At 34.0% G+C, this 12,769-nt stretch overlaps 1 protein-coding gene across 2 annotated transcripts in view; it reads right to left on the bottom strand.

Moving 5' to 3' along the window:
• Positions 1-12,769, bottom strand: part of CNBD1 (cyclic nucleotide binding domain containing 1) — a 610,026-nt gene that overhangs the window by 569,234 nt on the left and 28,023 nt on the right. For both annotated transcript variants that reach the window (XM_064384348.1, XM_064384347.1), the window contains exon 3: positions 7,947-8,060. In XM_064384348.1, the coding sequence (XP_064240418.1) occupies positions 7,947-8,060 (114 nt within the window). The remainder of the gene's footprint in view (positions 1-7,946; positions 8,061-12,769) is intronic.

The following is a 12,769-nucleotide window of genomic DNA, read 5'->3' as shown; positions in this document are numbered from 1 at the left end:
ACTCCCAACACTATCATTAAAAAGTAAATGAAAATATCAAAAGAGTAAAGTTCTAATTTTTATGAAAAACAAAGTTCTAAAATTAGCATAGAATAGGTTAAAAGCAGAAGGGCTCCCTATTTACATAAAAGCTAGCATTTTGTTTGAATTAGTACATTTATAATTATGTTTGCTAAATATAAGCTATAAGTGTAAATCTGAAATTATGCCTACCTTTCTGTAATGAGTTAAGATGGCTCAAAATGGCAATCACATTTTGTTGTTGTTTAAAAAGAATGACCATTATGTTTATTGAGAACAGCTAAGTCAATTATTATACAGCATCATCCAAAAGAATTCTTATGATGATAATCACAACATTGTTAATTTCATATGGCCTTTGGAATATGGAAATCATTTCATTTCACAGCCCACTTTAAACATGGTACTTTATATAAGGTGAAGTTTGCATCTTTTTGTTGCTGTTATTTAATCTATTTGAAAAAAGTCAATTTCTTGACAGATGGTATAATGTACATAAAACATCATTGCCATCTATAGTGCATGTTAATAATGAAAACTAGTACAATTTAAAACTTTCTTTCAATGCATGACTCTGAGGTAGGGTATGAATATAGTCTGTCCTCCTTTTCTGAGTGAAAACTGAGTGCAGGTAATGTTAATAAACTCCTTTCTTCAAAGTCATGTTGTTGCTGGTGAGTGAAACAAAAACACAAAACCAAGTCTTCTGGCTCAAAACGGCGTGCTCTTTTTAAAACAACACAGTTTCCTCTCTATTTGATTTCCTACATATTTGAATATAGCAAAATGTACCTTCTTATTGATCCATGAATAAAATAAATTTTAAATATTGATCACAGTCTCAAGCAGTACTTCATCTTCTTATCCTATCCTTCAATTTTTACTCAAATAGAATTGTTTCTCAATGTCTCAGCCAAGTCTTCTGCTTATTTTCATTTATTGGCATTGCTCCACATGGACTTAATGTTCTATATAGCATTTCAACTCTCCTTGGACATGACTGTCTTCCTTCAATATTTACCAAATGACCTGGCATCACCAGCTGCCCACAGCCAGGAAGATACCTTACTTGCTGTTGTAGCTATCATGTAATATTTGTGTTAAATTATAGTGTTAAATATAACAATGATAGTAGGTAAATATTATTAATAATTTTAATAGTGTAAATGTTAACAGTGTAGGTATTTAGTGTCTGCTAGCATGCAAGTTTCCTCATCAGTTTTATTCCTTTAAAAGATTCTTGGATTTACCTCAGTTCAGTTTCCATCATCAGGGTATATATAGATATATCACACTGAATGAGGGATCCCATGTATATACTAAGCTTAGAAGAAAATTCACAATTTTCTTAATATATTTTAGGAAATTTTATTTAATTCAGTTTAAGGTATTTTTATTGCTACTTTCAGGTAGAATGATTTTATAGCTGAAAAATTTAAATTAACATTTTGTGTTTAACAGCCACATTACTGTACAAAATACAGGTGAAATATAATTTTACTTTTACTATGAGTCATACATACTGGATTTTATCAAATGCTTTTCATCATCTTCAGATATTATCACAGATTTACCTTGAGTTAGATATTACAAAATTAAAATAATATCTATCTTTTCAAATGTTAAATTTTCATCACATTCATGAGATGCAGCCAACTTAACCATAATGTACAAATCTGATCATGCATTATTGCATTATTTTATTTGCTAATAATTTATTTAGTATGTTTGCCTATATAGTCATAATTAAAATTAATATTCTTATTTGTTATTCTTGTTGAATTTTGATTCAGGCTTATATATGCAAGAAAAATTAACAATCTACCTTCCAATTTCTATGATTTGGAAGAATTAAATTGCACAGAAATTATACTTTCTTGGACATTTGAAAGGAACTGCTAGTGATATAACTTTGGGCTACGAGTTTTGTTGGATTTTTTTTTTTTTTTTTTGCTTCAAGAAAATATCTTTCGAGACCCCCTGAGCAAGATGACCAAATAGAAACAGCTACGGTGTGCAGCTCCTAGCGAGATCAACACAGAAGGTGGGTGACTGCCACATTTTCAACTGAGGTATCTGGTTCATCTCATTGGGACGGGTTGGACAGTGGTTGCAGCCCAAGGAGGGAAAGCCAAAACAGGGTGAGGAGTCACCTCTCCCAGGAAGCGTGAGGGGCCAAGGAACTCCCTCTCCTAGCCAAAGGAAGCCATTAGAGATTATTTACTGCACTCTGTCCCAGAAACTACACTTTTCCCACAGTCTTCACAACCTGCAGACTAGGAGATACCCTCCATTACCTACACAACCACCAGGGTTTCCAGCACAAAAAATGGGCAGCCGTTTGGGCAGAAACTGAGCTAGCCACTTTTTCATACCCCAGTGGTACCTGGAATGCCAATGAGAAAGAACTGTTCACTTTCCTGGAAAGGGGGCTAAAGCCAGGGAGCCAAGTGGTCTGGCTCAGTGAGTCCCACCCCCACGGAGACCAGCAAGCTAAGATCCACTGAATTGAAATTTTCAAAGCCAGTACAACAGTCTGAGCTTGACCTGGGTCGTTCAAGCTCAGTGGGGGAAGGCTCATCGGCCATTGCCGAGGCTTAGTAGGTGGTTTCAACTCTACAGTGTAAGCAAAGCTGCCTGGAATGCTGAACTGGGCAGAGCACAACATAGCTGCAAGGACTGTCTCACTAGATGTCCTCACTGGGCAGAGCATCTCTGAAAAAAAGGCAGAAGCTTGTCAGGGACTTATAAATAAAGACCCCACCTTCCTGGAACAGAACACCTGGGAAAAGGGGTGGTAGTGGGTACAGCTTCAACAGACCTAAACGTCCCTGCCCGGCAGCTCTGAAGAGAGCAGCAGATTTCTCAACACAGCATTCAAACTCTGATAAGGGACAGACTGCCTCCTCAAGTGCCTCCCTGATCTCTGTGTATCCCGACTGGGAGACACCTCCCAGTAGGGGCTGACAGACAGCTCATACAAAAGAGCTCTGGCTGGCATCTGAAAAAAACAACCACATCAAAAACTGGGTGAAGGATGTGAACAAACACTTATCAAAAAAAGACATTCATGAAACCAACAAACATATGAAAAAAAGCTCATCATTACTGGTCATTAGAGAAATGCAAATTAAAACCACACTGAGATACCTTCTCATGCCAGTTAGAATGACGATCATTAAAAAGTCAGGAAACAACAGATGCTGGAGAGGATGTGGAGAAAAAGGAACATTTTTACACTGTTGGTGGAAGTGTAAATTAGTTCAACCATTGTGGAAGACAGTGTGGTGATTCCTCAAGGATCTAGAACTAGAAATATCATTTGACCCAACAATCCCATTACTGGGTATATACCCAGAGAATTATAAATCATTCTATTATACAGACACATGCACACATATGTTTGTTGCAGCACTGTTCACAATAGCAAAGACTTGAAACAAACCCAAATGCGCATCAATGATAGATTGGATAAAGAAAATGTGGCACATATACACCATGGAATACTATGCAGCCACAAAAAAGGATGAGTTCATGTTCTTTGCAGGGACGTGGATGAAGCTGGAAACCATCATTTTTAGCAAACTAACACAAGAACAAAATCCAAACACTACATAGTGGAAGTTGAATAATGAGAACACATAGACACAGAAAGGGAAACTTCACATACCAGGGACTGTTAGGAGATGGGGGGTAGGGGAGGGATAGCATTAGGAGAAATACTTAATGTAGATAACAGGGTGATGGATGCAACCTATCACCATGGCACATGTATACCTATGTAACAAAACTGCATGTTCTGCACATGTACCCCAGAACATAAAGTACAATAAAAAAAATGTAAAAAAATAGAAAAAGAAAATACCTTTTGAAAAGTGCTTTTTACAACTTTCTATATTTATACCATAATTATTTTTATTTTGATCTTTTTTTATTTTACCTACATTGGGGTATAATTGATTGACAAATAGAAATGATACATATTCAAAGTGTACAACTTGATGTTTTGATATATGCATACATTATGAAGTGGTCATCACAATCAAGCTAGTTAACATATCCATTCCTTCACAGTCACCTTTCGTCTGTTTGTCGATGTGTGCATGTGGTACAAATTCAGAATCTATTCTCTTAGCAAATTTCAAGTATAGTACTGGTAACTATAGTACAGCACTGGTAACTATAGACATTATGTTGTACATTAAATCTCTTATGTATTTGATATAACCGAAAGTTGGTAGCCATTGATAGGTATCTTCCTATTTCCCCCACCCACCAACCCCTCATAATGACAATTCTACTCTATATTTCTATGAGTTGACTATCTTTGATTCTAAATATAAGTGAGATCATGCAGTATTTTTCCATGTCTAGGTTATTTCACTTAGCATAATATCCTAGATCATATGGTAATTCTATGTTTAATTTTTTGAGGGACTTCCATACTGTTTTCATAATGGCTTTACTAATATACATTTCTACCAACAGTGTACAAGGTTCAAGTCCCTTTTCTCCATATATGCACCAACACAAATTATCTTTTGTCTTTTTGATAACAGCCATCCTAACAGGTATGCGGTGATAGCTCATTGTGGTTTCAGTTTGCATGTTCCTGATGATTAGTGACATTGAGTACCTTTTCATATGGCTGTTGGCCATTTGTATGTCTTGAGATCTATCTTCTTGAATAAATGTGTAGTACACATTGTTTAGAAAACTGACCAATAATATCTAGATTATCAAAAGTTGCCTCACATTCTATCTCATTTGTATTTTTTTAGTTTTGGCTGTATCATTTGTTGTATTATCTTTTTCATTCCTGACAACATCTTTTTTCCTTTATTATGATTATTATATATAGTATATTTGTTTTCCTAAAAAAAGATTATGAAATGAATCTCTCCTGTGATTTAACTTCATTAATTTCAGCATTTATCAGTATTAATTAATTCCTTCTGTTTATATGCATATTTTATTGTTTTGGCTGATTTCTTGCAGTTAATTTTTTTGTTTTGATGTGAAAAATTACATTAAATTTTTCTATGACTTTTCTCACATCCAACAGGTTTTACTATATACCTTCTCAATTTATTTACAGTTAGACTATAATAATACAATTTTGATTTCCTCTTTAACCTAATAATTATTAAGAGGAATATATTGGAGTTTTTGGTTATTGCTATTGTTTGAATTTCTAAATGATCAGCTTTTTCTAATTCTAATATTAATTTGTTCTATTGCACTATAGTTAGAGAATGTAAACAAATATCTTTTATCACATATACAACTTCAAAGTCACTGAGTTTGAAATCTCAAAGTTATACTTCCACTTTATTAATTTCTTCATTTTTGATTAACTTCACATTGACTGGTGTGTCTTTAAGAAACCTTTAATCAAGGTTTATGTGTTCATTCACAATTTTCCTGTTAACAATACCCTAATTTTCTTCTGAGCTTCCACATCCTCTCCTAATCTTATCCCATGTGTTTCATATACTGTCAATAATATCCCCCATTCGCCGGGCGCGGTGGCTCACGCCTGTAATCCCAGCACTTTGGGAGGCCGAGGTGGGTGGATCACGAGGTCAAGAGATTGAGACCGTCCTGGTCAACAAGGTGAAACCCCATCTCTACTAAAAATACAAAAATTAGCTGGGCATGGTGGCACGCGCCTGTAGTCCCAGCTACTCGAGAGGCTGAGGCAGGAGAAATGCTTGAACCCAGGAGGCAGAGGTTGCAATGAGCTGAGATCGCGCCATTGCACTCCAGCCTGGGTAACGAGAGCAAAACTCCATCTCAAAAAAAAAAAAAAAAAAAAAAAAAACCAATATCCCCCATTCTTCAGGTGGACATGTGATTCAGGATTGGCAAATTCAGCACAGAGACAATCCAGGGATATGATATAATTTGAGATTTCAATGAATCTTCCACTGGGCCTATTTCAGAACACCTCCATTCTCACCTGAACAGTAAAGTAAATGAATGTGGTCTTCCCAGACCTATTACATGATGTGTGAAGATGAAACCAACCCAGCAAAGAGGAGGTGGAAGGAGATACAGAGGACACTGAGTCCCAATATCATCATTTGATGGTGATGTTAGCTCTATGGCCAAACATTTCTAAAATATGATCCTTAAGATCTCCCTTGCTTCTTCAGCTGCTTTTATTGGCTTTTCACACACTTCAACAAATCTGAATTAGTATAGTGTATCTTCTTAGTTCTTGTGTATTTGGCAGCCCAAATTTTTATTTTCACATTTAAACTACAGTTTTGTTATTAAAACACACTTGTGGTCTGTCACTTTTCTTAAAAATATGAAAATGGTATTTCATTACCAAATATGTTAACAGCCATTGGGTGCCTCCCTGTAGTCCTCTCAAAGGTTAATGTCTTAACTAGAGAAGTAGACCACTGCTGGTAGATTAATGAATAAATATGAGGGCAAGATGAACATTTCAGCTATCCATAAAAGCTCTTAGTCCCTTGTTCTATAGACAGAGCTACATTTACAGGTCTCTGTCTAATCAACAAGATTAAAATACATATTGAGTATACTTGGAATCAAAAAGTAAAAAAACATTTTTATTAGGTATTTCTAGAGTGATGTTAATTTGATAAATCACGGCATAAGTATTGTATGATCATTCCAACCAGGCTTACTATCTACGGATGTAGTTTGATCTAGATGATAGATACAGTCTTAGAAAAAGTTATATCTGAATCTCTGTTTTCATATGATTTTATTAATTTAACAGAATTGTTCTTGAAAAGGCAGAGCAACTCCATCTCCCAGAGATTTTTCCCAGTCAACTAATATGATATGTTCTACATAATACTGCCCTGTGGCTATAAATAAAAGAAACGTATGGGATAATGAAATAGATCTATGTCTCTCATGCGGATATCTTCCAACCCCTGGAAACATATTTGTTACAATAATTTTGTTTGAATTTTTACATTTGTATTATTGATATAAATAAATGAAAACATATTTTTGATCAACTCCCTTACACAGTCAGTAAGCAGTTTGCCCACGGGGCAACACACATCTACTATTCACAATTACAGGTCAGTCCCTCTGTTAAATATCAGAAATAAAAATACTGACAAGTAAACACACAAGCAAAATATAGTCTTACAGATATGGTAGTAGAAGTTGTTAGGGAGTATGGCAGTGGGGATGCCAAGGATGTGAATAGATCAACTCTACTTGGGATAGAAGGTTTGCACATCCACTCTAAGATACTTTAAGGAACAACAAAGAAAACAATATCCAAGGAGCAAGAATGCCTTTCTACATATGGTACTGCACTGATGTAAGAACCTTACAGTTCCACTGGGGCCAGGGACAATTTGAGATAGCCATCACAATGTGATCTGGCAATCCATCTTCATCCTTTACTGAAAGGGCAGTTACACCTTCTACAACACATTTAAGTAATCTCATTCTTTGACTTTAAAAATACATAAACACATCTAAATACCAGTTCACCTAGAAGCAGGAGCCCAGTCAAAAAGGCTTCTTAAATGCCTTTCAATTGCTCCATGACATTGTCATTTATACCTTGATACATGACACATCTCCAAATATCCTCCACTCACAAACACTCTAATCATTTCCATTGGGAAGTTTCTCATGAAACTCTGTAGAATATTTTAATCTTTTTCGTAAACACTGCCATTCATTAGTAAAAGGTAACAATTCTTTGACAAAAAGTTTAATATGATCCTCAGCAGGAGACATATTTTTGCTGAACAAAACATGAATTTATCCTTACTAACTAATTTTTGTTTCCTTGGCTGCTCCCTAGTATGGAGGGCTGAAAACTGGTCAACTATTTTTAGTTTTGAACTCCAGATGTGTAAGCACAAGCATACTCATACACGCACATCTACCTTGCTTTCAAAGGAAGATATCATTACCTTTTGTCCTCCTGTTTGAGAAGTTTAGGAAGTCTGGTTTTTTGGTGCAGGAATATTTTAGGATATTGCTTCATAAAGGTATTGTGAGCTGATAAGATATTGCTCATGCTCTGGCTTAAAAAGAGAGAAATTAAGTGATGTAAGATAACAGCTTCCAAGAGAAAGATTTTTAACTCAATATATACATATTCATTCTATACTGACTATTTAGTCTAAGAAGCAACTAACAAAAATATAAAGCATAAATATTTTGTGCTTAAAAAATATCCAAATCTAAGTAAGAAACATTTTAGGAAATATCAAATGTATGACAATGTATGATAATGTCAGTGTCAAAAACTTCATTTTTTAAGTTGAGTCTTTTTAAAACTTATATTTCTAGAATTGATTAAAGTTCTTATATAATGTACTACAGAATTAAAATCCCCCCAAAATGATTTAAAATACTTTACATCTACATTACTAGACAGCATATTTATCTGAATCTTTGTAATCCTGTATTAAAATCTCATGCACTATTTTTTAGGTCTAGAATAAAGATGTGTTACTACAATCAAAGATCAGCATTTTTCCAATTTAGATCACTGAAATATCCTAGGATTCTTTTTCTAAGTAAAAATTTCTGATCCTTTCCTTGATAATCAGAAACTCCAACAGTAGAGCCCAGGGTGGGCTTCTTTTTTAAAAATATATTCCTCAGGATGACTCTTATAGGCAGCCAGGCTTTGATCCATGGCAAATATCAAAAATGTCAATAAGCAAGATCCAGAGAAATACAGCAAATTGTCATTAAATGTTAGGCAATATTATTTGTTTCTTGAAAATCCACCTCATTCAATTTTCAATTGACATCACCATGAAAAGTTGGTCAATGTTTTTCAAAAAATGCAAACTGTTCATCTTGACAGCTTATTTCAATAATTACAAAAAATGATCATACTTCAAATTGAACACTGACAAACATCTTAGCCAATAGTTGCCTCATGGCAATGAACATAAAAATCCTCAAGAAAAGGCTTTTTAACAAAGTCTTTTTCATTTTCATTGTAAATAATAACAACACATTCTAAAATATTTATGATAGCTTTTTCTTCTCTTGGTTACTGTTCCTAAAGCATCATATTGATGCTTTACATAAGACAAATAATATATAATTTTAAAATCTTATTTAATATAACTTAATTGATTCAAACACAATACTATGTGATTTTCTGTATTAGACATTTTTATTCCTCTTCTCACAGTGTATAGATACATTCACCAAGCATTGAATCTTTTTAAACTCTGACTACTGATTTTATTGGAGGCTTTCCAGAAAAAAAAACTTCTGTTTGGAACTCACATTCTACAATCATCTACCGTATACATCTACCTGTTTTTTATTGGATACTTGTTATATTCGAATCATTGTACAAAGATCCTTTACATTATTTTATATTATTGCACATTTATATAAACTGACAATATACTTTATTTGATATACTTTATTTCCCCTTCTGCACAAAAAGAAACTGTAACCTTAATAATTTGCCTAATTCATATAGCTAAGAAGTGGAAGATAAAGGGTACATATGAAAACTAAATTGACTCCAAAACTCATTCTTTTAACCTCTGGGATATTCTGCCCCCAAATTAATAAAACACATTAGTTCTTGCTGTGTGCCAGGCACTCTTCTAGGCAATGTGTATGTACCTTACATAATTATATTAACCAGATATGCCAATACATATTGTTCCTGAAAAGATGCTAAGGTCCAAAGAACTACAAAAGTGTAGACATATGCAGTCTATCCTACAAAACGTGGAATTCTATTCCAATCTGTGATCTGGATAGATCATCTTTGGAGTGGCTAAAAATTTTTTCCAAAATATTAAGACATTTACCCATGTCATTTTTATGTGCATAACCTAGTTAACTGCCTCCTTCACCTAAATCTCAAGAATTTCCAAGATCTGGTGGCTAATGTACATGGATTCAGGGTTTATGGTCTGGGTCTCCAAAAGTAGCATGTCACAGACGAGAAATAAGTGGAAGATTGAACTGGAAGAGTCAAATGCTAGAGCTAGAGATGACATGATTTTCAGATTGAGCCCCTAAATGCCCTGTAATGCAATGATGTATATTCTATGTCTCAAAAATGTAATGTGGAAGCATATTCCTATTTCTGAGTCTCTTGTTGAAACAACAACATATGTCTGTGGGTTCAGTAGAAAGCATTATTGTCTAAAACCATGTGAAATCTGTAAATAAAGGAATCTAAATATGAAATATAGAAGTAGCTGAGGGAAACATAAAATAATTAGCATGCTAGGGACAAAGAAGTGTTTAGAATTATGGTAACGTTGTAGAGTAGATCATGGACCCAAATACCTATCTGATCCTTCAATTCTGTCCCAAAGATGTTTTTCATGATTTACTAGACTATGAGTAAATACCATCCATGGACAAAGAAGTTGCCACTTCATTGAAGCTTACCTGCAATAAACTCATCTACAAGAAAAGAACTCCAACTTCCTCAACCAGATGAAAGAGAAATATATTCAAAATATATAGGTTTACACAGCAGAACTCTAGAGCACTTTCAGGATGCTCTGTATTCAGGGATTACAAAATCAAATGCTTATAGTGTCCAAGCAAGTGTCGTAGGGTGGAAACTGTAGCAAGCTGAAAAGAGCATGTCCACATGGAGGGACCTGCGACTTCGCCTTTAAGACCATTTTTCCAATGTATTAATAGAAGTTCAATGTGTTCAGATCCTGTAGTTTTTCTATAGAAGTCAGAAATCTGTACTCTCATGTAAAAAATTGTCTTATTTTTTAAATGTTAATAACTGCTATGGATTGTATGTTATCCTCCCCTTCCCTCAAATATATATATATTAAAGCTCTAATACCAAATGTGACTATATTTGAAGATAAATGCAGTCTCCCTAACTACAAGCGAGGCTGGAAAATGTAATCTAGCTCTGTGCCCAAAAAGAAGATACAGTTTGGAGGAGTACAGAGAATCCTTTAAGGTAGATATAAAGTCACTAATATACTAATTTAGATTTGTTCTTATTTAGAAATGTGTCTATCATTTTACAGGTAAGGAAATGATGCATATAAAGTTTAAATTACCTGCCTATGCTTATATAAAGTAGAAACATGAGTGCATAAATTCCAGTTGTCTTGCTTTAAGATTAGGAGTCTTCCATTTCTCATCATAGGCACAATCTAGCAGAGAAGGCGGAAGTAACACATCATGCGTCAGGGAATACCACCAAGGGCTTTAAGTGATCACCCTTTCCCTGGTCTAGGCTAGTGTACTCGGTGTTCTCAAGGATGAGTTCTACCCAGTGAAATATAAAAGAGAAGGCAGAAGGGATGCAACTAAAAAGATCCTTCCACAGGAGATTCTCAATGTTCTTTTCCCTTCCAGCTTGATGCAGAGGAACAAGGCAGCCTTGGAAGCCATACAATAAAGACTAGAGAGCAAATGTTTCACAGAGGCCTGAGTTCCTAAACTAAAAGAACAAATTGCCAATGAAAAGCACCTCTTTAGAGCATTATGTGGAAAAGAAATATTGTATAAAGCTACTGAGATTTAGTGTTTGTTTATGGCAGCCAGAAATACCCTAATACAGTATTTCTTCTGCATCTCATTCAGTGTTGCCCACAGATCTGAAAACGTAATCAGCTTTTAATAAAATACTTATTGATTAATTATATTTATGTGTTTGCCCTAAGGCAATTCACATTTTTTAAGTTAATTAAGGCAAGTCATAAAAGTTGAATATATTCAATCCCTTATAGATTGTTTCCTCCTGAATTTGTCTTACAAATATCATAGCATCTACACATGTATTTGATGAAAATTAAAATAAATATAGATGATATCCTGATAAAGGAGGCAGGTACAGTTTGATATGAATCAAGCTTATTCTATATTTCATATATACAATATGCATATTGCATATAAAAATACATATCCATAATAAGTGTCATCTTTTTATTACAATATGAGTTGAAAAATAAACATTCTATAACAATGCCAGTGTAGTCAACATTAGGTCACTACAAGGTGTTACTCTATTCAGTCCCCTCTGTTCTTATTTTTAAAAATTTTGGAAATGTGAGTTTCTAAGCCTTATTCATGGACAAAGCTCATTAGCCAATGACTTTATGTCTTCAAAATTATATTTTTTCAAAGAAGTTCCACATGCTATTATAATTAAACATAAAGATTAATCTCAAACTTTTCATTTTCACAAAGTTCTGAAGGAAAATCTAAAGTTCTGTTTGACAAAGTTAACTGCAAAACTGAATGTAAACCTCTTAGAGAAATATTGATCTGTCATAAAAGTTTACTTCTCCTGAAATAACTGGTTTTCCCTACTTTGAAAATCAGTATCTGATTTGCATATAAAACTGAAGTTGTTCTGTAACCTTATATGAAGTATTTAAACCTTTCATTTCTTTTATCGTTAGAAAATAACTTCCTACACCTTTAGGTTTGTTATAGTAGCTAGAAATAATAAAAGTAGAGCTTCAGGCCCACTATTATCAAATATTAGGCATGTAAAAATGTTAATTGTTAATGTAAATCCAGATACAGAATGTACAGCATTTAGATATTGGACAATTTTTAACATTTTATTAAAATCACAGGGCTAGAAACCTCACTTTTAATGGAAAAAAGGATAAGAATGTGAGTCATCATCAAATCTTCCTGTAATAAATATATATAAATGCAGTGCCTGTCATGTTAAATGCTATTAAGACTAGAAAAATCTAGTTATGAGAAAGATTTATTAAAAAGTACCTAGACACAGACTCAGGAA

This window comes from Aotus nancymaae, unplaced genomic scaffold (assembly GCF_030222135.1).
Source record: "Aotus nancymaae isolate 86718 unplaced genomic scaffold, 86718_ANA_hifiasm-v0.15.2.pri h1tg000036l, whole genome shotgun sequence".
NCBI classification, from domain to species: Eukaryota; Metazoa; Chordata; class Mammalia; order Primates; family Aotidae; genus Aotus; species Aotus nancymaae.
This window is presented reverse-complemented; position numbering and strand designations above follow the sequence as displayed.